The sequence below is a fragment of the Giraffa tippelskirchi genome, chromosome 3, assembly GCF_054371585.1.
Source record: "Giraffa tippelskirchi isolate mGirTip1 chromosome 3, T2T-mGirTip1v1.2.pri, whole genome shotgun sequence".
NCBI lineage: Eukaryota > Metazoa > Chordata > Mammalia > Artiodactyla > Giraffidae > Giraffa > Giraffa tippelskirchi.
Genome location: NC_137277.1, coordinates 16259045 through 16286572, shown reverse-complemented (window position 1 = coordinate 16286572; position 27528 = coordinate 16259045). Strand labels below are relative to the sequence as shown.

Here is a 27528-nt window from a genome sequence, read left to right as displayed (position 1 = left end):
CTTAGAATTGGGTCACTCTGGCTTGACCCAAACTAGTAGCATTTATTCTTCATAAACTCATGACACTACGAATGAAATGTGGGAATAATTAACAGAGAAATGAAGTCTGAAAAGTGTTTAGTGATATATTGTCTTCATTTTTTAAGTGTGTATATTAAAATACTGAGGTTCTGAAAACAGAAGGCAACAGAATGGAAACCATGGTTCCTGACAAAGCCACCCCACAGGGATGTACCTCCCAAACCTTTCCTGCCAGTCTCTCTCACCATGGATCTTGGTCTCTTGTGCCCATCTCTGTGCAGACGACAGAGGATTTCTGAGGGACACATAGCCTTTATTTCTGCCCAGCCTCTGACTCACAGTACTCATGCAGTTCTAATCATATGGTTCAGATTTGTAAAGGGACACAAATTATGATGTTTCTGTTTGAGGAAATTTGGAGACAAAGCATAAAGAAGTTATAGTTATATAATCTCATAGTCAGCCACTTCTAACTCCCAAGTATTATTTGATTTCTTCTAGACTCTCATTTTTTGGGTCGATAATGTAATCTTTAAGGTAGTTCCCTAGAGCTGTCATAGCAAAGTATCACAAATTGGATCACTTAAAACCACAGAAATTTATAACAGTTCTGGAGACTAGAAGTCTAAATCAAGTTGTCATGGGACAGAAGAAAGACCTCTCAGCCAGATCTCCACTGGGTTTGAGGAATGACTTTCTTTCTTCCCCTTGCAGGGGAAAAAGCTTTCTTCACTGGTACATTTAAAGCTCCCTATAGATAGGGAGGTACCAATTTCGGACAAGTGCCATTGCAACACGGAACACTCAGAGAACCTGAACTTTTAAACTCTGGAGGTCTGATCTTGACTGTTGGCCACTGCTGGGTCTGTCTGGTGTTTCAAAGGAGTATTGGGTGCTGCAAATAGGAACTGAAGGGGTAAACTTATTAAACCCATTAAACCTGTGGAAAAATAAATAAATAAGTCAAGTTGTCAGCAAGGCAGTGCTCCCTCTCCAACCTTTTGGGAAGAAGTCCTTCTTTGTCTCTTGTTAGCTTCTGGTGGCCTCTGGCATTCCTTGGCTTGTGGAAGCACCACTCCAATTTCTGCCTCCATTTTCACATAGCTGTCTTCCCTCTGTGTGACTCTGTCTTCACTAGCATCCTCTTCCCTATGTATCTCTCTTCTTCTTTTTTATAATTGTATTTCTTTATTGTTGGTTGCACTGAGTCTTTGTTGCTGTGTGTGGGCTTTGTCTAGTTGAGGCGGGCAGGGGCTACTCTTTGTTGCAGCATGCTGGCGTCTCATTGTGGTGGTTTCTCTTGTTGTAGAGCACAGGCTCTAGGTGCGTGGGCTCAGTAGTTGTGGCCCACGGGCTTAGTTGCTCTTTGGCATGTGGAATCTTCCTGGACCAGGGATTGAACCTGTGTTCTCTGCATTGACAGATGGACTCCTATCTTCTGTACCACCAGGGAAGTCTCTCTTCTTTGGAATCAGTCATATTGGATTAAGCACCTGCCTTAAAGTTTGCCCTCATCTTAACTAATTACATCTGCTATGATTCTTAATTCCCAATAAGATCACATTTTGAGGAACTGGGGTTAGGAATTCAATATATATTTAGGGGGGGACACAATTTAACCCATAACACCATCTTTTAACTTTAGATTAACAGTAATTTATGATAAAGCATCAACAATGTGTAAAACATCATGCTATATGCTAGGTTTCATTAAACAGTAATCCCTGCCCCTTTGGGGAGTCACAGTCTGGTGGGAAATAGTTAGATATTCCAGTTAAATCCTGGGAGTCATCTGCAAGTCATGGAGTTTTCCGGAGGCAAAATGGGACAGGCCATCACAACAGCTTAGAGGACAGGCTGACACTCAGACCTGGATGAGCTCTGAACTGGGCTCACAGCAGAGGTTCAGACCAACAGGCAGAATGAATGGCACTGGGATCCAGCCAGACAAGCAACTACAGAGTGAAAAGGAGAGCCCTGGCCCCTGCAGTGGGGCCATAAGCTTCATAGACAGGACTGTGGTCCTCAAGAAGACGTACAGGCAAGAAGATAACATTCCCCTCTTACATAGGTTACTTGGTCATGAGATGCTAGGGTGAGAAAGTTACTAGCTTTAGCAAGGAAAAATACAGAGTGTCCATTTGTTTGAATTTTCAGATTCAAGTTCAGTCGCTCAGTCGTGTCCAACTCTTTGCGACCCCATGAATTGCAGCACGTCAGGCCTCTCTGTCCATCACCAACTCCCAGAGTTTACCCAAACCCATGTCCATCGAGTCAGTGATGCCATCCAACCATCTCATCCTCTGTCGTCCCCTTCTCCTCCCGCCCCCAATCCTACCCAGCATTAGGGTCTTTTCCAATGAGTCAACCCTTCGCATGAGGTGCCCAAAGTATTGGAGTTTCAGCTTCAACATCAGACCTTCCAATTAACAGCAAGTAAATTTTTGGTATGTCTCAAATATTGCATGGGCTATACTTATACTAAAAGAGGGCTCATCTCATATTTTATCTGGCAGACTTGTTATGGGGAGGGGCTGACAGTGGGGCAGAAGTGATCTCAGAAACTAATATACAAAAATCAGGTTATAAGAACAGGGGCACATTGGTAAACCAAGGAAAAGAGAGGAGAGAGAATTTTGAAACTCAGGAAGCTGTCCTGCAGCTGACATACCACGTTCATGTTAGGGCCAATCAAGTGACACATTAGGACATTAGTACTTCCTGCCTCAGTTAGGATTGGCTCAGGGAGTGAAATGGACTGAATGGTGCAGAGTAGGAGCTGCAGGAGATGCAGGTTCAATCCCTGGGTCAGGAGGATCCCCTGGAGAAGGAAATGGCAACCCATTCCAGTGTTCTTGCCTGGAAAATCCCATGGTCAGAGGAGCCTGGCAGGCTGCAGTCCATGGGATCACAAAGAGTCAGACACTACTGAAACGACCTGAGCAGGGGAAAATAAGGTGAGAGCAAATTAATACATAGCTGTCAGTATTTCAAGGAAGACCAGGGCTAAGTGTTAGAGTCAAAGTGCAAACAGAGAGTTGTGCAAAAAAGAGAGAAATTCTGCCTGGGAGAAAGGTGGGAAGATTCTTGGAGCAGGTGGAGTTTGAGCTGGACCGTGGGGAGAGTAGAACTCCCACCTGCAGACACCTGCTCTTAGTCTGCCTGGGCTGCATCACAGAACACCGTATACTGGGTGGCTTAAACAACACACATTTATTTTACATAGGTCTGGAGTCTGGGAAGTTCATTATCAAGGTATCAGCTGGTTCATTTCCTATTGAGAGTTCTCTTCCTGGTTTGCTAACAGGCATCTTGCTGTGTCCTCATATGGCAGAGAGAGAGTGAAAGCAAGCTCTTTGGTCCCTTCTTATAAGAACACTAATCCCATCGTTAGGGGCCCCACCCTTATGACCTCATCTAAATCCCATTACCTCCCAAAGGCCCCACCTCCAAACACCATCACAGTTGGGGATTAGGGCTTCAACATATATAGGGAAGGCACAAACATTCAGTCCATCACCTGGTGATTCCAGGCTCAGTGGGCAAGTGATCTTTCTGGATCCTGGCTGCCCAGACACATGGAGGGCAGGTCATGGTAGCTTTGAGTCTCAGGGCAAGGTCTGAATTTAATTCTCCATAGGGAAGCAACATTGTTCCTGGCTAGTCCACTTTTATTTTCCGTCCCCAATATAGCACAGCTTTTCTTTCCATCTCCCCAGTGAGGATCTCTGGCTTTTTTCCTCTCTGGCTGCAGGTGCATACTTTCAGGCTCACAGTTCTGATTTTGAAGCTGCCTCCCTCCTTCTGACCAAGTCTCAGCCATGTTCTCACGCTCTTTGCCTGGGAGGAAGAGCCCACTCTTCTCTCTAATGACACAGGGTCTGCTCCCAGGATTTAGGACAGATGCTTTCAGTTGTCTTCATCTTTTCCCGTTTTCAGTGGGCTCTCTATCCCCTGATCTTTTAATCCTGAATACTTCTTCTTAATGTCATTCCAAACCCCATATTTCCTGTCTGTGCCCCAAAGCAAAACTACCCCAAAGCCAAATTCCCAACTGCGGTCACCACACTCCACCCTCCCTCAGGGAGGCAGAGGGGCTCTTAATAATACTCCGGACAGGTATCTTTCCTCATAGGATTAGTCCAGAGCAGTGTATGTCTATTTCTAGGATCCCCTGGGTTTTATTTCTGACTGTCCAACCTATTATTGAGAGCTCACGCTGCCCTCATTTGTGAGAAATCCAGCTAAGAGAACTTTCTCTTTAGGGTCATCTCGGGCCTCAGTTATTATCACGGTTATTAAGACGTAAAAGCTTTTTCATCACTATGAGTGACTGTGTGTGTTTAGGATTATGTGGAAATGCTGTTTGCACAGGAAGTGGAAAAAAATATCTTTACCTCAGTTATAGGAAAAAGAAATCTTAATTATACAGTAAACAAAGAACGACATGACGACAGTTTTCCAGAGGACAGATCATCTAACCAGTTCTTCAGAACCTGCCGGTTCTTCTGGAGTTTATAAAGTCACAGAGGAAGGTGCCCGAGGAGACTGGCTCCTTTCCAGAGTAGCCGATTTTGTTTTTCTAGGGCTAAAAAAAGGCCACTCTAGAGTATGAACATAGCTCGGCAGCATCAGTTCAACCTTGGTAGTAATGAAGCAGGGGAAAAAAGGGTTTTCTTCTCATTTGTAAGAAATTGAAAACTCAAGTCTACAAAGTCAAGAGCCGTGACCTAGAATATACAGTTGTATATATTTTGCTACTGTGACCACCCACTCCACCAAAACATCTTTTAGTAAGAATCTGAAGAAGAGGTGATGACAAATGGAAAGCACCTTTTCTCTTAGTTGGAAGGGCTGACTGTTCCCCAAAGATAATAATGGGCTGTCCAGTGCTACCCAACATTTAAATTATTTAGTTGAAGAGGTAGAAAAAGTCAACTATAACAGACCAGGGAGTAGGAAATGACTCTTGCATGAGAACCTCCAACAGTACTGAGCCACAGTGAGAGGGTTGTTCAGGTTTGGGTTAGTCCGGCCAGGGAAGAGAGTTGGGCTACTCACAATTGGGTCATCAGTCACCCAGGATGACAGGTTATCTTCCCAGGGGTAGCACTAGGGAGACTGAGGTATTTTTCTGAAAGCAGCTAACTGTCCTGGATAGGAGTTTCACTTTCTATCTTGACCTAATCAATTTCCCCAGTAAATGAAAGAGCTGATGGGTGCTGCGTGTACAGACCAACCTCCATTCTTCTCAAGTCCTCTCATCCTTCTTAAGCTTCTCCTCCTCCACCTTTCACTGAGTCCCAGCTAAGGATAGTAGAAACCCCAAAATTACATAACTAGGAAATAGTTACAAGTCTAGGGAAGATACATTATTATACCTGAACTCTGGGATTGGTCTTGTTTGGAAGACAATTAGAAGACAGTCAGGCCATCTAAGCTACTATGTAAGCTAAGATAGAATTGTTACTGTTATTCAGTAGCTAAGTCCTGTCCGACTCTTTGCGACCTCTTGGACTGCAGCCTGCCAGGCTCCTCTGTCCTTCGCTGTCTCCCAGAGTTTGCTCAAATTCATGTCCATTCAGTGATGCTGTCTAACCATCTCATCCTCTGCCGCCCCCTTCTCCTTTTGCCTTCAATATTCCCAGCATCAGGTTCTTTTCCGATGAGTCGGCTCTTCACATCAGGTGGCCAAAGTATTGAAGCTTCAGCTTAGCTGGATACAGTCTAGAACATTCATAACCACCATTAAGATGGTTCATAGCCAGTTAAGTAAGGGAAATGCCTGGTTATACAGATTTTAATAGATCTTGTCATTGCAGAATAGCTACATTGTGAATTGCCAAAAGGGAGCCATAGTATATAATACTTCCCACACTTATTTGTCCATAGGACCTTGGATTTTGCAAAGCCAGTCTTCTAAAACTTAGAGATGCTCCAGAAGCTTCCCTCAGGGTCAGAGCTATTACGTGCCCACTAAATAGACTCATTGCAGAGTCAGACATGACTGAGTTACTGAACTGAACTGGACTGAAATAGACTAGTGGATCAATTCTATTTCAGTAAATGTTACTTTTCTCTTAAATTTTAGTGGATTAATATGTTGTCTGAAGATTACTGTGACTGAAACACCAGAGTTTTTTTTAAGAGCTCCCAACTGTAATGGATTTTTGAAGAATCAAGCGACACAGAACCTGCAAGTTCCTTTTCAAGCAAAATCAGTTCTGTTAGACCAAAGCCAAGGCAGCAGTACGTGGGGATGACAGCCAGTTTATGCATTCTGATTTATTTCAATTTAGAAAATGAGCTGGTTGTACGAGTGACCCTGTTACAAACCAGCTTTATTCGCAGATGTGCCTCAGTCCTTGCTCAGGGTTCGTACTTGTCTCCACATCTCAGCAACCCAATTGATTGGTGCCTGGGGAAGCAGGAACCTTGGAACAACCAGCATTGTTTGTCCAATTTATCCCATTTCCATTTACTCTAGCTCTCCCAGTCTCTTCTTTGTACAAAAATTGATTCAGCTATTTTTGGGTGGGGGGGGAGCAGAAGCTAAAATATGCTTCCCATGAAATTAAAAGATGCTTACTCCTTGGAAGGAAAGTTATGACCAACCTAGACAGCATATTAAAAAGCAGAGACATTACTTTGCCAACAAAGCTCCATCTAGTCAAGGCTATGGTTTTTCCAGTAGTCATGTATGGATGTGAGAGTTGGACTATAAAGAATGCTGAGCACTGAAGAATTGATGGTTTTGAACTGTGGTGTTGGAGAAGACTCTTGAGAGTCCCTTGGACTGCAAGGAGATCCAACCAGTCCATCCTAAAGGAGATCAGCCCTGGGTGTTCATTGGAAGGACTGATGTTGAAGCTGAAACTCCAATACTTTGGCCACCTCATGCGAAGAGTTGACTCATTGGAAAAGACCCTGATGCTGGGAAGGATTGGGGGCAGGAAGAGAAGGGGACAACAGAGGATGAGATGGCTGGATGGCATCACCGACTCGATGGACATGAGTTTGGGTAAACTCCGGGAGTTGGTAATGGACAGGGAGGCCTGGCGTGCTGCGATTCATGGGGTCGCAAAGAGTCGGACACGACTGAGTGACTGAACTGAACTGAACCATAAGGTAGTGTTTTAAAGTTATTTGCATATTTTAAAAATTGAAGTATAGGTCATTTACAATGTTGTGTTACTTTCAGGTGTACAGCAAAATGACTCAGATATATATGTATCTGATTCTTTTCAGATTCTTTTCCATTATAGGTTATTACAAGGTATTGAATATAGTTCCCTGTGCTATACAGTAGAACCTTGTTGTTAATCTATTTTACGTATACTATTGTATATCTGTTAATTCCAGACTTCTAATTTATCCCCCCCTTTCCCCTTTGGTAACCATAATTTTGTTTTCTTTTTTAATTTTTATTAATCATTTTACTTTTGAGTGCTCTGGGTCTTCGTTGCTTTTGTGTGGACTTTCTCTAGTTGGAGTCAGTGGAGGCTACTTTTCATTGTGGCTCATGGGCTTCTCATTTTGGTGGCTTCTTGTTGTCGAGCACAGGCTCTAGGCTCTCAGCTCTCAGGCTTCAGTAGTTGCATCATGCAGGCTCGGTAGTTGGGGCTCACAAACTCGACTCTATAGAGTGGAGGCCCAGAAGTTTGGCTCACAGGGTTAGCTGCTCCTTGGCATGTGGAATCTTCCCAGACTGGGGATTGAACCAGTGTCCTCTGCATTAGCAGGCGTATTGTTATCCGCCATACCACCAGGGAAGTCCTCATAATTTTGTTTTCTGTGTCTGTGAGTCTGTTTTGTAAATAAGTTTGGTTTTTGGTTTTTTTTTTAGATTATACCTGTAAGTGGTATCATATGATATTTATCTTTCTCTGACTTACTTTACTTAGTATGGTAATCTCTAGGTCCATAAGAATGACTTAACAGAGGACAGTCACCAAAGGAAAAAATATTTGTTGAAAGGCATTTTCCAAAGAAGATTTCCCTAAGAAATACTCTTTTCCTTCTTTTCTACTTTCTGCTTGTACTGAAAATTAGATTTCTCTTCTAATACAATTTATTGATGTCTGTGGAGTTGTGTTCAGTTCAAGTTGGTAGGATCAGAATAATACAACCAAGAATATTTTGTGGGCAGATTTCTTTCTGCAAAAATAAAATTAAACACGTATAAATATGGATACACTGAAATAGTACATTTCAGAGATTAAATAAAGTGAATGCAAAATTGTCCCCACATCTTTCAACCTTTCTAATCACTAAGATACTCTGAACTACATGACAGTATGTATTTAGGTGAGGAATTTGCCCAGTTGGTTAAGAGGGGGTGATTGTTAACCATTTTTAACTGAGAAGGCTTGTAATATGGAAGTTTCCTACCTGGCCATATACCAGCCTGTATATGGGGAGTCACTGATTTGTTCCAATCTCTTATTTACATACAGTTCTTTTTCGTTTACATGCAGTTTCTTTCCACCTGCTCCTTAACTCCTTGTCCTGCCTTTATCATGTGTAGCTATTGGTATTCACCGTCATCCTCTGCTTATTTCTGCCTTGGCAGGTCCAACTGTAGATTGAATGAGCCTGGATTTAGTTTCTCTCCTCAATTTTCATAGAAGCACCAGTAGCAAACCATTCCCCATTGAGAAAACTTACTTTCATTCATGCATTTGCTCCCTCTCCCTCTTGGCCTTGCTTCTCCAGTGAGTGGCTGTTACTCAGCATATCAGAAGAAGGACGAGGCTCCATCAATGGAGGAACTAATGAATGAACAGAAGCCTCAGTGTAGAGTGCAGGCTAGTGAAAAGCAGCAGAGAGGCTGGTGTTCATTTCCTCACTGTGGGCTGGAGTACAAACAGCTGTTTTCCTGCTGTACTGCCATGCTCTGCCTTCCACACACCCCCTTTCTCTCTCACCTTCCCCCACTTCTCTTTCAGGTCCCACTGCTCCTTTTGGCCCCATTTTTCTTCTGATTCAGCCTATATTGGGGAAACCACTCTCCAATTCATCCTCATCTGTATTACTTATATACTATTCCTTTTTTTGCCTTCTCTTTGCTTTAAAATTCTTCTACTTTTTTCTCCACTTGGGTTCCCCTTCTCATTTTTCTGGACCTATCTTCTTTACAGTTTTTTTTTTTTTTGTAACTACTCTGTCATTAGGGCCACCCACCTAGATTGTATAGTCATATGTGACCCTGGGAACCCAGAACAGCCAAGAAGCTCAATTATCTCCCTTATTTTATTTACATCAGTCCCTGCAGGATGACTGAGATTCTAAATAGATGTGGGACAGCCAGACATACAGCTTCTTGAAACTGTTGTGTCTATTAAAGATTTTCTATGCACAAAAGAGTTTATATTACCTTCCAACTATGGGACAAATTTTCAGTCAAAATAGAAGGGTAAGAATTTTCCGATGAAGACTTTAAAAAGTTGAAAGGTACTTTAAAATCTAAGTTGTCTACTGCCTCTACATACAGGTTCACCACCCACAGTCTACTGTTTTACAAACAGCACAGGCTTCAGCTCTGAATTCCTAGAAGATAATAAATCTTAACCATTAGACTTATTTCACTAGGTTCACTGGAACATTCTGAATGTAAGTCTCCTGTTAGTGAAAGGAGGAGACATTTGAAAGTTCAGTTTTATGAATGATCCCATCTCAAGCTGAAATTCCTTTTATGGCCTTGGAGTGTATTTAATATGATAATACAGAATATAGTACCAGAGAATCAATGTCTTCATGGGGGTTCCATTAGAGAGAAGATCAAGTCTGATAGAGTTTCAGAACAAGATGGTCAGAGAGGAATGCATTGAATTCCAGATAAACGCTAAAAGGAAATGATCTTTTAAAAGCCTATAAGTACTTTATCTGCCCCAAGCCAGACTCTCAACTCTTATATTTAATTTTCTTGACTCCAAGCCTCCTTGTAAAATGCTGGCTCTCAGACATGGAAGAATTTCAGCTGGTAACCAAAAATAAAGCATTGTATTACTGGGCTCAGTCATTGATTTTCAAACTTTTCTTCTTTTGGTCCAGGAAGTTCCATGAACATGCCTCACTAGCCACCAGATACTTACCTAACATATTATTTGAAGAAAGAACTCTGATGCCATTTAAAAAGTGGTTTGAACTACTGAACTGTATCACCTCTCAGATCCACCTTGTTCTAAGACTCCATAGAAGTGTGATACAGGAACCACTTGAAACAGTGAAAATTTTTAGTCATCTTGTGACTTCCATTAGAGATAATATAGTCACTATGGGATATCATGGATGTGTTTATGTACTTTTTTAATTGGATTTGAATTTTTTCTGCTTACTGAAAAAGTAAGTATTTATTATAAAATTCAAGTACTACAAGAAACTGTATCACAGAAAATTAAAGGGCCCCATAATTTAACTTTTCTCCTCTATGAAAATATTTTGATATCTATTCCTCTGTTTTTTCCGTGCATATGCTAACATGCTTTTTTTCCCCCTCTTTTTGCAATAATGAGGTTGTTCTGTTTTGCACTTTGCTTTTTAAAAACCTTTAGAGTTCACGACAGTGTACTTAACCAACATTCTACTGGTGGACTTTGGGGTTGTTTCCCTGCCCTTTATAGGACCAACAGTGCAGTAATGAACATTTATTCACTTGTAATATTTTTTTCACACCTGAGAATTCATGCCCTTCTGGTTCTGGGCAAGGTTTTTGAAGTACTTCCAGGGGAGTTCCCTGGAGGTCCACTGGTTAGGACTTGGCGTGTTCACTGTCATGGCCCAGGTTCAGTCCCTGGTCAGGGAACTAAGATCCTGCAAGCCACATGGCCAGAAAAGAATCTTTAAAATAAGAGCACTTCCACAGTAGGAGTTATCTTAAGTCATCATGTTGACATCTGAATTTTTGAAAATGATTGTATTTTAAAGGTACTAGGATATTTTGGCATTTTAAAGGAGTACCACTGTAAATTTCTTAAATTAATAATTATTTCCCCAATATATCTTTTGGGTGCCTCCTATTTGAATAAGCCTCCTTGGGCTTATTTAAAGTAGGCACATCTATCATTAGATGGTTGGACGGCATCACTGGCTCGATGGACATGAGTTTGAGCTAGCTCCATGAGTTGGTGTTGGACAGGGAAACCTGGCATGCTGCAGTCCATGGGGTCACAGAGAGTCAGAATGACTGAACGACTCAACTGAACTGAGCATTAGATGGATGTACACGCACATGGTTTCTGTCTGTCAGTGGCCACAGGACATACTGAGGGACCTTAACCACGCTCACCCCCAGCTGAGCACGTTAACTCCAGTGGAAACACTCACGTGCCTTCCTCATACTCAACAGGCACCAGGATGTGGAGTCATGAGCTTGAACTCAGAGCCAGACAGCCTGAGTGAGTCCATTCCAGAGCCGTCAGGTAAATGTATGATTTGGGGCATACTCTTCAACCTGTCCCTGCCTTTGTTTTCTTGTCTGTAAAATGACCCTCACAGAGTTGTATAAGAGGGTTAGTTCAGTTCAGTTCAGTCACTCAGTCGTGTCCTACTCTTTGCGACCCCATGAATCGCAGCACACCAGGCCTCCCTGTCCATCACCATCTCCCAGAGTTTACCCAAACCCATGTCCATCGAGTCAGTGATGCCATCCAACCATCTCATTCTCCGTCATCCCCTTCTCCTCCTGCCCCCAATCCTTCCCAGCATCAGGGTCTTTTCCAATGAGTCAACTCTTCGCATGAGGTGGCCAAGGTATTGGAGTTTCAGCTTCAACATCAGTCCTTCCAAGAACACCGAGGACTGATCTCCTTTAGGATGGACTGGATGGATCTCCTTGCAGTCCAAGGGACTCTCAAGAGTCTTCTCCAACACCACAGTTCAAAACCATCAATTCTTCAGCGCTCAGCTTTCTTCACCGTCAACTCTTACATCCATACATGACCACTGGAAAAACCATAGCCTTGACTAGACGGAGCTTTGTTGGCAAAGTAATGTCTCTGCTTTTAAATATGCTATCTAGGTTGGTCATAACCTTCCTTCCAAGGAGTAAGCGTCTTTTAATTTCATGGCTGCAATCAGCATCAGCAGTGATTTTGGAGCCCAAAAAAATAAACTCAGCCACTGTTTCCACTGTTTCCCCATCTATTTCCCATGAAGTGATGGGACCAGATGCCATGATCTTAGTTTTCTGAATGTTGAGCTTTAAGCCAACTTTTTCACTCTCCTCTTTCACTTTCATCAAGAGGTTCTTTAGTTCTTCTTCACTTTCTGCCATAAGGGTGGTGTCATCTGCATATCTGAGGTTATTGATATTTCTCCCGGAAATCTTGATTCCAGCTTGTGTTTCTTCTAGCCCAACATTTCTCATGATGTACTCTGTGTATAAGTTAAATAAGCAGGGTGACAATATACAGCCTTGACGTACTCCTTTTCCTATTTGAAACCAGTCTGTTGTTCCATGTCCAGTTCTAACTGTTGCTTCCTGACCTGCAAACAGGTTTCTCAAGAGACAGGTCAGATGGTCTGGTATCCCCATCTCTTTCAGAATTTTCCACAGTTTATTGTGATCCACACAGTCAAAGGCTTTGGCATAGTCAATAAAGCAGAAATAGATGTTTTTCTGGAACTCGCTTGCTTTTTCGATGATCCAGGGGATGTTGGCAATCTGATCTCTAGTTCCTCTGCCTTTTCTAAAACCAGCTTGAACATCTGGACGTTCACGGTTCACATATTGCTGAACTTAAGAGGGTTAAGGAGTGAATAAATGAATTATTATATACCAAATACTTGAGACAGTGCCTGATGATAGTACAGTATCCTTAGTTTTGTCATTATTACCTCAGTGTTGAGTCATGTCTGTGTGTCTCAGATTGGACTGAGGAATGGTTACCTTGGATCATCATTTTGACCCAAAGTTATTCCAGAACTTCCTGGGGTTGAAAAACACTGGACAATTACAAGTACTGACAAGGTTATGGAGAACCTGGCACTCTCGGATACGACTGGTGGGAATGCAAAATGGTGCGGCCACTTGGAAAACCATCTGGCAGTTCCTCAAAAAGTTAAACATAACCATGTGACCAACAGTTCCACTCTAAGTGTATACCCAAGAGAAATAAAAAGATATGTTCACACAAAGCATCTACAAGAATGTGCATGGTAACATTATTCATAATAACCAAAGAGTGGGCACAGGTACACATCAACTGATGAATGGGTACATTTAAAATGATATATCCATACAATGGAATATTACTCTGCCATAAAAAGGATGCTGAGAGAATCCAAACACAAAAGACCACATACTATATTATTCCATTTATATGAAATGTCCAGAATAGACAAATCGGAGACAGAAAGTAGATTAGTGGTTGCTTCAGGCATAAGGTAGGGGAGGAGGTGGGAATGACTGCTAATGGGTATGGGGCTTCTATTTAGGGTGATGAAGTAGTCTAAGATCAGATTGTAGTTATGGTTGCACACCTCTATGAATAGACTAAGAACCACTGATCTGTACACTTGAAATGAGAGAATAATATGGGATGTGAATAAAGCTATTTTTAAAAAGACAAATCAAGTTCTAGGTTCACATCTGGGCTCTGGGACTCCACCAACTTTCTGAAAGCAAGTCATTAGGAAAGGAGACTAGGATCTGTTTTTAACAACCGCACCAGATGAGGTTAAGTTTTAGAAACATACTGTTAGAATACGATTTTTGCTTCACTGGTATGGGAGGGATTAGTACCCTTTAGCTTGCAGTTTCCACCATGCACTGGGCACTGTGGGGGGTATCGTATGACAATAATGATGATCTCAAAGTGGATAATGCAGGTCTTCCAGAAGTTTCACCTCTGCATGTTTTTGAAGTATGGAGCCCCCAGAGAGCCTCAGACTTGTTTCCCTGGCCTGTTCTCTACAGCCACCATCCCTTCTCTCCTTCAGCAGGTGTGAACAATGCAGCCAGGCTCCCAGCACCACCCAGAAACCAACTATAAAATTTCCGGTGCACTTGCCTCTTTCACTTTAAGACTCACTTACATTCACTTTCCTCCTCGTAAGTGATTCTTATTGCCATAGCGACCCTAATCAATCACTGGACTAAAAATAGCTCTTTCGTTTTTTCCAAAGCATGTCTGTAGTGAATAGAAAATTGAGCTCTGCCTTGCATTTTGCATATGCTGCTTTCCCTTCCTGACATTGAACTGGGGTGTGTCTGTGTCTGGAAATTATTCTTGCAAGGAGCCCAGGTACTTCACTTGTCTTTCCTGGATTTCTTCTTCCTGACTGCAGATTCCCCCCATCACTTCCAAGAGATACAAGTACATGTTTTTAGTGTTCAACAGGGAACATACTTTCCTGCACATTCGGTTTCAGGTGCTGGAGATTTCACAGCTACCTGATGCTCACTTTCCAATAAGAGGTTCATTCCAGTGGATCACATTGTGTTTGGAAGGCAAATTAAGGATGCTCAGATGCTGGGTACAAAGGAAGTTAGTCCTGGCAGGGAGCAGATAAGAGTAACACTAGTAAGACTCTTCTGGCTTAGGAGGATCTAAGCTAGAAAATCAAAGAGGAGATGACAAGAGTTTCTTTTCCTCCTTTCCCCAGTTTCTCCATGATACCTGTGTTATTTTTAGGGTGTTAGAGGCAAAATAAACCCTGGATCTAATAAAGGGAATATTTGTTACGGTCCTCTGGCCAAGCTGCTTTTCTAGTCAACAAGAGAGAGAAAGAGATTTTTCATGAGGGAGAACGTTCCAGATCTTGAATGGGCCCAGGGGAGGAGGCGGGCAGAGGAGCGGCTGAAATGAACTCATGAAGGTCCCCTAGGCTCTGGGGGACGAGGCTATTTCACGGCCCCTCTCTCTGCTTCATTGTGCTGCTCTGCAGTCACTGCCCCAACCCTCTGCCTGTAAGCAGGCTCATCTCATGGGACCCTCTGGGGCTCCCAAACGCTGTCTTTTGATGCTATTTCTTAGCTTCTCTGAGCCTCAGTTTTTTAAAATAAGGCTAAGTGAACCAGCAGGCATAAAGCCTTTAGATCTAGGAAAGAAGAAAACTCGTGGAAATTCTGGTAGTCTTCTTGTTTCCCTTTGTGAAATTGGCAGAGGGGTCAAGGAAATCTGAGAAGAGGTGAAAGGAAAGGGCCCCTGTGCAGAAAGAGGAGCTGCTTTAGGAAAAGGAAGACAGTAAAGAGGACCTGGAAGATGTGTTGACGTGCCCTCAGAATACAACAAGTTAGGGGTCAGAGCAAGGCTGGAAGGACTCAAGCCTGCTCCATGGCTTAGCTGCCATCCGTGTCACAGAAAGGACCAACCAGGTGTTCCCCTGTTGCTGCCGCTTCAGCAAATCCACAACCGCCCAGGGCATCCTTACACACACACAGTGGAGGGTTCTCCCTACACACATGCCGTCTCTATTTAGTCCCCATCTGGTCTGTGGGATTTCATGGAGAGGAGTACAAAGAGGCACACCAACGTTTCTGTAGTATGTGTTCAGCCAGACCTTGGCCTGGCCTTGGACATTTATTATCTCACCCCACAGCTAAGAGATTGGTATCATATCCATTTTACAGACGAGAAAACTTAAGCTCAGAGTGGTTAAGGAATTCTCCCAAGGTCTCAGTTTGTGTGAAAAGAATCCGGAGTTTGAATTAAAGGTTGTTTCACTCCAAAACCTGTATTCTTTCTACTGAACAACCGCACTTTCTCCCTGTGGGCTAGGTGCACCCTGCTGCATCTGGACATCAATCAGTGGCAAGTTTCATGGCATCAGTTTCTAGTAAATATCACCCTGGGCAGTTAGCAGTGGCCATTGGCAGAGGGGATGACATAACAGATGGAACTAAGTTAGAGTACAAATTCCCCATCCCATCTTCCTAGATATGTTCAAATCTCAAAGTCAGTGACACTTTACTCAGATAAGAGCCAAATGAGTGATTTGGAAGGGAAGCAGTGGTTGTATTCTTGAGGTTGAGTGTTATATTGGTTTTCTATTGCTGTATAATAAATGCCCCACAAATGTGGTGACTTAAAACTTCGCAAATTTATTTTCTCAGCGTTTCCACTGGGGCTCAAGTTAGCTGAGTCCTTGGTTCAAAGTCTCATCAGGCCGAAATCAAAATCTCAGCCATAGTTGAAATGTCATCTGAGTCTCAAGGTCCTCTTCCAAGCTTACTGGTCTTCGGCAGAATTCCGTTTCTTGTGGTTGTAGGAGTGAAGTCTGGTTTTCCAGTTGGCTGGCCTCCAGGGGTCACTCTTGGCTCTTAGACACTTCCCTCAGGTTCTAGCCACATGGCACTCTAGGGCATAGCAGCTTACTTCCTTAAAACCAACCTGCTTTGGACTTCCCTGGTGGTACAGTGAATAAGAGTCCACCTGCCAATGCAGAGGATGTTGGTTCGATCCCTGGTCCAGGAAGATTCCACATGCTGTGGAGCAACTAAACCTGCGAGCTGCAACTACTGAAGCTCAAATGCCCTAGAGCCTATGCTTCACAAGATAAGACCGCACACCACAATGAAGAGTAACCCCCACTCGCCTCAACTAGGGAAAGCCATGCACAGCAACAAAGACCCAGAATAGCAAAAAAGAATAAAAGAAAAAACCTGCTTCTAAAATGAAGTCTTTTATAATGTAACATTATCTGATCCCGGGGGGCTTCCCTGATGGCTCAGCTGGTAAAGAATCTGCCTGCATTGTGGGAGACCTGAGTTCGATCCCTGGGTTGGGAAGATCCCCTGGAGAAGGGAATGGCTACCCACTCCAGTATTCTGGCCTGGAGAATTCCATGGACTCTATAGTCAGGGGGTCGCAAAGAGTCAGACACGACTGAGTGACTGCCACTCCACACGATCTGATCCCCATGAGAATCTATTCAGAAGAGTAGTGAAAGTGAAAGTGTTAGTCGCTCAGTCATGTCCAACTCTTTGGGATCCCATAGACTGTAGTCAGCCAGGCTACCCCATCCATGGAATTCTCCAGGCAAGAATACTGGAGTAGGTTGCCATTCCCCTCTCCAGGGGATCTTCCTGACCCAGGGATCAAACCCAGATCTCCCACGTTGGAGGCAGATTCTTTACTGTCTGAGCCACCAGGGAAGTCTCTATTCATAGGTCTCATCTACACTTAAGGGGAGGGATTATGCAAGATGTGCAGTTATACCAGGGATTATACCAGGGGCTGGGAATCTTGGAGACCATCTTAGAACTCTGTCTACCATGGGTATTTTAGTCTTTCCTCCACGATGCTAGGAAGGATTGAAGGTGAAAGGAGAATCGGGTGATAGAGGGTGAGATGGTTCCATAGCATCACCGACTCAATGGACATGAATCTGAGCAAACTCTGGAAGATAGTGAAGGACAGGGAAGCCTGGCGTGCTACATGTAGTCCATGGGGTCACAAAGAGTCAGACACGACTTAGCAACTGAACAACAACCAGCATGTTGCTATGGGCCAACCAAGTGACGTGGAGAACATAGGAGTATTCTGAATCCCTTAGACAGTTTTAGCCAATGAGTGACACTCCTGATAATCTCTCCTCTTGTATCATGCACGTTTGGTTATGTCAGGATTCCCAACTTTTTTTCCACTCCCACACTTCTGACGGTTCCCTCAGTGGTATGGAATCCCCCTCATTCTAGGAAATGTGTCCAAATCCCTAGGGGATAGCATGTATTTTGAGAAAGTCCATGGTTGGAAGATGGGGTGCTCCCTTCCCCACCCCCTAGATATGTGAGAATGACTAGGTTAAGTGGTCGGAGAAGGCAATGGCATCCCACTCCAGTACTCTTGCCTGGAAAATCCCGTGGACGGAGGAGCCTGGTAGGCTACAGTCCATGGGGTCGCTAAGAGTCGGACACGACTGAGCGACTTCACTTTCACTTTTCCCTTTCATGCACTGGAGAAGGAAATGGCAATCCACTCCAGTATTCTTGCCTGGAGAATCCCAGGGACGGCGGAGCCTGATGGGCTGCTGTCTATGGGGTCGCACAGAGTCGGACACGACTGAAGCGACTTAGCAGCAGCAGCAGCAGGTTAAGTGGTATCTTCCCAGCTGGAGCAAAGCCGTTTGTCACAGAAAGCAGACTCAGGCAAACTGGAGGTAAAATAGATGCTTTGATGCCTGAATAACTGGGGAGACAGTGACTCACACCATTCCTAATGGCGGCGGGTTATAGGGGAGGGATCCTTCTACTGGAATGGCATTGGAGCTTGTCATCCGGTTGGTGAGCCGGACAAACAGACAGCTCAATGTGATGATGGAAAAGGAGATAAATGCTGTGACAAAAATACAAACAGGATGCTACCTGTATACACCGGATAATCATTCTGAAGTGGTGTTTGAAATGGTAAGATTTAGGAAAGAAATGTCAAGCTAAGGGCATTGTGGGCAAAAAACATGGCAGCCAGAAGTGTTTCATGAAATGGGAAGTGGTCTTCTGTGACTGGCTATGGGATGAATACCAGGCAAAGCCAGAAAAGAAGATTCAGGTCAGAAGCAGAAGACTCCAGGTCTTCCCCTTAAGGAGAGAAACTGAGTCAGCAGGACTCAGCAGTTCACTGTTTGTAATGGGTGAATGTATCAAATAGTAGGTGGAATAACATCCCCCTCAATATTCATGTCCACCAAAACCTCAAGTGTGACCTTATTTAGAAGTAGGGTCTTTGCAGGTGATTATCAGTTAAGCACCTTGAGATGAGAGATGAAATCACACTAGATTTAAGGTGGGATAAATCCAGTAACTATTGTCTTATAAGAAGAGGACAGAGGGACATATGGAGGGAAGAAGGTGATGTGGAGACAGCGGCAGAGAAAGGAGTTGCAGCTACAGACCAAGGAGCCCCTGGGGCCACTGGAAGCTGGGAGAGGTGGGAGAAGCTAGGCCACTGGAAGCCTAGAGCCTTCAGAGGGAGCACGACATTGCCAACATCTTGATTTCAGACTTATGGGCTCTAGGACCATGAGAAGATACATTTCTGTTGTTTTAAGCCGCCAGATTCATGGTAGTTTGACAGTTCTGGGAAACTCGTACAGTGCAGAATGTTCAGATTCAATACGGATGTTTCAGGTTTGATGTGCCTAGAGGACCCTCGTCGGGGACAGCTAGTGAGCATCTGGACCTGTGAGAAGGGCAGCCAGGGTGAGACATGTTCATTTGGGAGGATTCATAAAAATGAGTCATGGAAAAGTCAGAAACAGATGAGATCAATTGGGGAAGTAAATAGAGTGGAGGGCAGAACCTAAGGGACCACTTTCATTGAAGGAACAGAGGAGGGAAGAAAGCTGCACAGGAGGAATTGCTTAGTCGTACAAAACAGTGTGGGCTTTTCAGGTGGCACTAGCGGTAAAGAACCCGCCTGCCAGTGCAGGAGACATACGAAACACGAGTTCGATCCCTGGGTCAGGAGGATCCCCTGGAGGAGGAAATGGCAATCCAGTATTCTTGCCTGAAGAATCCTGTGGACAGAGGAGCCTGGAGTGCTATAGTCCATGGGGTCGCCAAGAGTCAGACATGACTGAAGCAACTTAACACACACAGACACACACACAGACACAGACACACACACAGACACACACACACACACACACACACAGACACACAGACACACACACACACACACACACACACACACACACACACACACACACCCCACAGGTTAGGGAGGCCTACAGGGTGTAGATGGAGAAGCAGTGCTGCTTTGAAAATTCTCTGATAATCAGTCCTTTCCATACCATATTGCACTGCTTGAGAAAAAAAGATAGGAGGTGGAAAAGTAGAGCCAGCAAGCATCAACTATTCTTTTAATAGAGTTTGGTTGTGAAGACAAGGAGGAGTGGGGCAGGTTGTAGATCAAGGAAGAAACATAACTGAGGATATTTGATGCTTGTTTGTTTTTTAAGAGTATGACCCTTTTCATTATATTTTTAGGCAGTAGGAAGGAAGCAGGGAGAGGATGCAAATAATCAATGAAACAAGTTTCCAGAGAAGAAACTTACAAATATATTTAACCATGCACCTACTCTGTGCCAGACACTGTGCTGGGTTTACCTGAATGATCCTCATTGATCTTCTCAGCACGCTACAGAGTAGAAAAAAATTGTCCACGCTGGGGATGGGAAAATAATTTGCCCAAGTCGATACATCTCAGGTCTGATGACCCCTCTATCTCTCAGTTCTGATCATTATATTTTTTTTTCCATTGGGATAAAGAAGGCAGCATCTTTCTCTGATTCACGAAGACTAGGAAGCAGCATAAAAAAGCAGATTTGCAGCAATGGAGGAGAGGGAAAACGTAGGTGTTTTGTCACGTGATTGGTGTCATTGTTGAACTATGAACCAAAATTATCAACTGCAAGGAAGGAAGAGTAAAGCCAAGCACAGGGTCTTGAGAAGGGAAGGAGTTTAAGATAACCTCAGTGGTGACATACAATAGGAAGCTAGCCAGGGGGAAAGGAAAGAAAGCCTTACTCAACAGTTTAAACTTGGTTAGGATTAGAGGAAGAACAGACTGGCTCCAAATTGGGAAAGGAGTATGTCAAGGCAGTATATTGTCACCCTGCTTATTTAGCTTATATGCAGAGCACATCATGCAAAGTGCCAGACTGGATGAAGCACAAGCTGGAATCAAGATTGCCGGGAGAAATATCAATAACCTCAGATATGCAGATGACACTACCCTTATGGCAGAAAGTGAGAAAGAACTAAAGAGCCTCTTGATGAAAGTGAAAGTAGAGAGTGAAAAAATTGGCTTAAAACTCAACATTCAGAAAACTAAGATCATGGCATCCAGTCCCATCACTTCATGGCAAATAGATGGGGAAACAATGGAAACAGTGAGAGACTTATTTTGAGGGGGGCTCCAAAATCACTGTGGATGGAGACTGCAGCCATGAAATTAAAAGATGCTTACTCCTTGGAAGAAAAGCTGTGACCAACCTACACAGTGAATTAAAAAGCAGAGACATTACTTTGCTGACAAAGGTCTGTCTAGTCAAAGCTGTGGTTTTTCCAGTAGTCATGTGTGGATGTGAGAGTTGGACTATAAAGACAGCTGAGCACTGAAGAATTGATGCTTTTAAACTGTGGTGTTGGAGAAGACTCTTGAGAGCCCCTTGGACTGCAAGGAGATCCAACCAGTCCATCCTAAAGGAAATCAACCCTTAATATTCACTGGAAGGACTGATGCTAAAGCTGAAACTCCAATACTTTGGCTACCTGATGCAAAGAACTGACTGATTGGAAAAGACCCTGATGCTGGGTAAGATTGAAGTCAGGAAGAGAAGGGGATGACAGAGGATGCGATGGTTGGGTGGCATCACCAACTCAATGGACATGAGTTTGAGCAAGCTCCGGGAGTTGGTGATGGACAGGGAAGCCTGGCATGCTACAGTCCACGGAGTCGCAAAGAGTCAAACATGACTGAGCTACTGAACTGACTGACTGAGAATTAGAGGGCTGGATTTTTAAGGAAGCTAACCTACTTGGGAGAACCAGGAGTTGATCTCAAGATGGACATCTAGTTGGAAAGATTTTAGTGATAGTGTCAAAAATGCCCCGAGCCAGAAACACTTCAGATTTTAACATGAGGCAATGTATACTACAGGGCTCTGAGAATCAGCCATTGATATCCTAAGGGGACTATCAGTCCCAAACCACTGCTGAAGGAGATAGAGCTGAGCAGCCTGGGACTGGCCTGTCTGATCCGTGTCTTCCCACTGCCTTGCCAAAAGCAAGTACCCTTCGAGCCTCTTGCAGCGTTGCCATTCTGACATGAAAATAACCTAAGTCCCTTGACTCAAAAATAACAACATCTGTTAATTTGCATAAGAGTTTTGCATTTCGTATTTGGGGTTTAACATCCAAATGCTAAAATTCACTTGTTTGACCTTAGTTAAGTGGTTTAGAGATTCAGCCGATTAAAAATTCTCTATGGGTTCCACTCTGACTCCCCTAGACCCACCTCCCACCCTGGACAGCTCCGTTCTTTTGCTACTTGGTACTGTGCACATGTTGGACTGAGCCTCACGAATTACGGGTTGTGTGCGTGCTAGTTGCTTCAGTCATGTCCAACTCTTTGGGACCCTGTGGACTGTAGCCTGCCAGGCTCTTCTGTCCATGGGATTCTCTAGGCAAGAATACTGGAGTGAGTTGCCATGCCCTCCTCCAGGAAATCTGCCCGACCCAGGGATCGAACCCATGTCTCCTGTGGCTCCTGTGTTGCAGTTGGATTCTTTCCCTGGCTGAACCACCAGAAAAGCCAAATTATGGACAAATCAATTCACCTGAAGCTTGTTATTTTGAAAAGCCTCTGCAGGTTCATGTTCTCAAGTTCACATGGCTATTGAGAGCTCTGTGGTGGGGCTCTGAGCTGCTCCATCTTGATTCGTGACATGTGGCCCCTCCTTGGAACTCCCTGGGTCTGGATGTGAGGGCAGCAGTTGTGCAGTGAGAGGTTTGGGAGGAGACAGCAAAGAAGGTGTTAAAGAATGATCGCAGGGCTTCGTTCTCCATAGAGGCAATTACTGGGATTGATTGTTTCCATGTTTCCTTAGTCACGGTTCAGCTTGCTTGTTTCACTCAGATTAAGACAGATGAACGCTGAATGCACACAGACATGTGATGTCAGGAGAATTATCAATGGCACATCGAAGGCCTCTGCTTTCTTGCAAAGATGCCACTTGAGGGATCTCAGTGGAGCTGAAAGGGGATCACAGGCACATGGGATGACCAAGTGGGGCACGGGTGTGTATGGTGGACTGCAGGATTTTAGATAATTCATCGTCTCTCTTTCCTTCCCATACATGGTATAGTGGGGTGGTTTTCCAGCTTACACCTGCATTAGCATGCTGGAAGGCTTGACAAAAATGGTTGAGCCCCATCCCCTGAGTTTCTGATTCAGTGGGTCTGGCATTGGCCCCAAGAATTTGCCTAAGAAGTTCCAGGGTGCTGCTGCTACAGGTTCAGCAATCTCATGCTGAAAACCGGTGAGGTCCTCGTCAAGAGCATGGACCCTGATCAGGCCACCAGACTTTCAATCACAACTTTACTTTTTACTAGCTATGTGATCGTGGGCCATGTACTTAACCAATAGCCAGGACATGGAAGCAAGCTAGATGTCCATTGACAGAAGAATGGATAAAGAAGAGGTGGTACATATATACAATGGACTATTACTCAGCCATAAAAAGAATGAAGTTGAGTCAGTTGTAGTGAGGTGGGTGAAAGTTGAGCCTGTCAATGCAGAGTGAAGGAAGTCAGAAAGAGCAAAACAAATATATATTAAAACGTATATATGAAATCTAGTAAAATGGTATTAATGAACCTATTTGCAGGGCGGGAATAGAGGTGCAAACATAGAGAACAGACTTGTGGGCATAGTTGGGAGACTGAATTGAGAGAGTAGCATTAACATACGTACACTACCATATGTAAAATAGATAGCTAGCAGGAAGCTGCTGTAGAGCACAGGGAGCTCCGCTTGGTGCTCTGTGATGATGGCCTAGTTGGGAGGGGTGAAGGAGGTTCGGGAAGGAGGGGTTAGACATATAATTATGGCTGACTTGCATTGTTGTACAGCAGAGACCAAAACGACATTGTAAAGCAATTATATTCCAATTTAAAAAAAAAAAAGGGTAATGATAATAGTTCCTATTTCATGGGATAGTTAGAAGGAATAAATGAATTAGAACTTGGAAGCACTGAAACCAGTGCTGGGTCTATGTACACTGGATAAATAAAAGAGGCAACCTCTTGGAACTGGGAGCATATGGACCCGAGCCTCACTCCAATACCCGCAGCTCCCAGTGGAGTGGCTGGGTCCTTTTAGCCTGTAGTCTGCGATCCTATCTCTGGAGGTCAAGAAGGTTAATGCCCAGCTCAGGGCCAGTGCCAGCAGGAGGAAGGCCACATCGACCTCCATCAAAATCCTCTTCTCAAGCCACACTAACCCTTCGTCTACTGAATACATGGAATGGGCTCAGTGAGATGAGGATGTCAGGGTGATGTGCTTTTGGGGTTTTTCTCCCCCATGCTGGCAAAAAGAGAGGCTGTCTTTCATGTCACGTTCACATGCAGCCTTATACTGATTTGTTAAATGTTTGCTCGATACCCAGCACTGATATGTTTTACACACGTGGTTTCGTTTAACCTTCACAATGTCACTGTTAAGTAATCATTGCTGTCTCTGTTTCAGTATTGCTGGGGTTCAGATAAGTTCAATGACTTGTCCAAAGTCACATGGCTATCAAGTGATAAACCCCAAACTAAAATCCAGGTCTGTCTGACTTTAATAATTTATAACTGTAAAGCTCTACTCTACCACCTCTAGCTTATTATGAATATTTATATAATGGTTAAGGCTGGCCTGCAGGTATCCAGCTGTGGTAGCTGCTCCCTAAAGGGAAACACACTGGAACTGGAACTGGAACTGTCTCTGTTTCAGGGGGGTGCTTTTCTATAAAGCCTATGGTCGGACTCACAGAACATACTCCTTTGGGAAATGTCCTCTTCGCCAACTTGTCTTATTGCCTAGTTATTCTCTCTGGCCTGACTCCTGGATGAAATTGTGTTCACGTTGCCAAAGGTAGCTTTGCTTACATTTGGATATGGACTTAGTGTCTTAACATCACTGGTGGTGGACAGTGGTCACAACCAGAAGGCCAGGAGAGCCTCTAAACCCAAGATGTGAAGAGAGAAAAAACTGGTGTGCTGATGAAACCTTTCTCTTTTCCCATAGTGTTCCTTTCTGCCGAAATTCTCCATTCATATAGAAACCAAGTATGAGGACAACAAAGGAAGCAATGACAGCGTGAGTAGCCCCCTTGCTCTCCCCACCCCACCCCCGCCCCAGTCCACACTGTGTTCTCCCCTCGTGGACAGAGCCAGCCCCACCATCTGTGCCTGGGACCGCAGAGAAGCTCTAGCTTTTCTTCTCGTTTTTATGTACTTTCTGTGGGCCTCTATGCAGAAATTTCTGTCACCTGGAGTGATTGTTGTCGGGGATCAAGAGGGATGAGGGGGACCTCGGAGTCTAGAATTTGGTTTCTGGTCATTGGATTGAACACACATCTTATCCGTGACAATTGACATTTACTGAGAAGGATGAATACAATCAGATGTGTGTGAGCATACTGTACATATTTTCTGGGCTGTGCATATGTTCACATACACACACTCATATGTGCCCACAAATCCCACCTTAAAAATCAGTGTAACCCTCCTGCAAGGTGTTTTCCTTATGTTTGACTTTTACCCCACCTCTTTCTGTCAGAGCAATACATTTCTAAATTCCCTTCCCTTTATGAGTGGATGATTTGACCTACAACAACCTCACCCTGACCTTGAGCTGTGGGTTCCATCAGGACCCATGAGGGAAGACTCTGTATCTAGAAGCTGCAAGGTTTCACCTGTTTATTTCTGCCTCAGTTACATTTGTGGAGAATGATGAAAATTGAGGCTGTATTGGAATGAACGAGAGAGAGTCTCCTGACAAAGTGACCCCTTTGGTGCCTTCACTGAGCTAAGGGAATACAAAACAAGATGCAGGAGGTTTTGGAGGTGCCTAAGCACCAGAAAGAAATACCGAAGGGCTCATAAACATTGTCAGTTTACAGCTTTGGCCAGGCCATCGTGTTAACAGCTTCTAGAAACATCTTCCAGACGGTTCCTCCCCTTGGCAAGAACAGATTCTCCTAGAATACATGGATGCATTTGTGCAGCACTCAGATGGTCCCATTCAAGGTGGAGTCTGCTGGAACAGAGCTTGAGTGGTTCCCAGGAGGGGTCGCCCGACAACTATTAATACAATTCACACCAGCATGAGAGAGAGGACACTGGTTCATCCACTCAGTATTTTGGAACACAGCTACATTCATTCGTCTGTGGCAGAAATGAGTACTTATAACAGAACTAATGTGGTTCACAAAGCCTAGAGGATTTCTATCTGGCCCTTTACAGAAAAAAAATTTGCTAACCCCTCCCTGGTTGGACGGAGAGGGCAATGGCACCCCACTCCAGTACTCTTGCCTGGAGGATCCCATGGACAGAGGAGCCTGGTGGGCTGCAGTCCATGAGGTCGCTAAGAGTCGGACGACTGAGCGACTTCACTTTCACTTTTCCCTTTCATGCACTGGAGAAGGAAATGGCAACCCACTCCAGTATTCTTGTCTGGAGAATCCCAGGGACGGCAGAGCCTGGTGGGCTGCTGTCTGTAGGGTCACACAGAGTTGGACACGACTGAAGTGACTTAGTAGCAGCAGCAGCCCTGGTTGGAGAGACTCAGATCAGAACAGCACCCACTGGGTCTCCAAATTTGACTACTTGATAGATCTGTCCCAGCTGAATGCCAACTCCAGAGTTCCTGAAACTATCCAGAGGAGAGAAGACTGCTACCCTCAAGGGTGCTTGTCCCCCCGTGAGTTCAGGACCCTTAGTGGGTGGCATCCCCTGGTGTTGGGTGACCTCAGAGGAAACGTTTAGTCCCACCTCCTTGTCTATAGCCTGAAATCAGGCTTCCCTGATAGCTCAGTTGTTGAAGAATCCGCCTGCAGTGCAGGAGACCCCAGTTCAATTCCTGGGTTGGGAAGATCCCCTGGAGAAGGAATAGGCTACCCACTCCAGTATTCTTGGGCTTCCCTTGTGGCTCAGCTGGTAAAGAATCCGCCTGCAATGTGGGAGACCTGGGTTTGATCCCTGGGTTGGGAAGATACCCTGGAGAAGGAAAAAGTTACCCACTCCAGTATTCTAGCCTGGAAAATTCCATGGACTATATATAGTCCATAGGGTTGCAAAGAGTCGGACACAACTGAGCGATTTTCACTTTCACTTTCACTGGGGCCAACTCCAGCAAAGTCTTGTGGTCTAAAGTAATGTTGCATGGTGTAACTTGAACTCTTACAAAGTAATGACTCTTTCTGATCGGAAAATTAACACATGATTCTTAAAACTTGGAAAATCAAAAAAAAAAAGTAAAGCAAAACCAGTAGTAATCTCATGCTTCTGAGATGACTGCTGTTAGCATTTTGGTTCATCCTGCAAAATATTAATGAATTTACTTTTCAACCAATTTCCCTAAAATTGAATCATACAACATGTTTTTAACATGTCACAAAATATCCTTCCCAGTAATTTTTAGTAGCTACCCTGCATTCCCTACTTAAATGTGTTTCTTTAAACTATTGCCAGTCACTGAATATGGGAGTGGGTATGACCATTTTGATGTATCTGTAGACCATCAAGAAAAGGATAATAGAGATCAAACATGCCTTAATTGCTTTTCTTGGCACAATCTAAAAAGCGTGGGGTTGAGGGAAGCAATAGGGGTTAAAACATCTTTTAGTCTTTCTAGACAGATTGTCTTGCTTTCTCTTTTTCTCTATGGCTCTGTCCTTTCTTCACGGATAGTTATAACCCATTCCCTTTGTAGAGGTTTGGAATGGATGTGTGGCCCCACGATGAGCCTGATAGGTTGGTAGGACCAGTGTAATCTTCTGGTTTATCCTCTGCTC

At 44.0% G+C, this 27528-nt stretch overlaps 1 protein-coding gene across 1 annotated transcript in view; it reads left to right on the top strand.

The window, feature by feature from the left end:
• The window catches only part of PITPNC1 (phosphatidylinositol transfer protein cytoplasmic 1), a 145697-nt gene that overhangs the window by 30882 nt on the left and 87287 nt on the right, over positions 1–27528 (top strand). The window contains exon 6 of the mRNA XM_081583197.1: positions 24759–24830. Within this exon, the coding sequence (XP_081439323.1) occupies positions 24759–24830 (72 nt within the window). The remainder of the gene's footprint in view (positions 1–24758; positions 24831–27528) is intronic.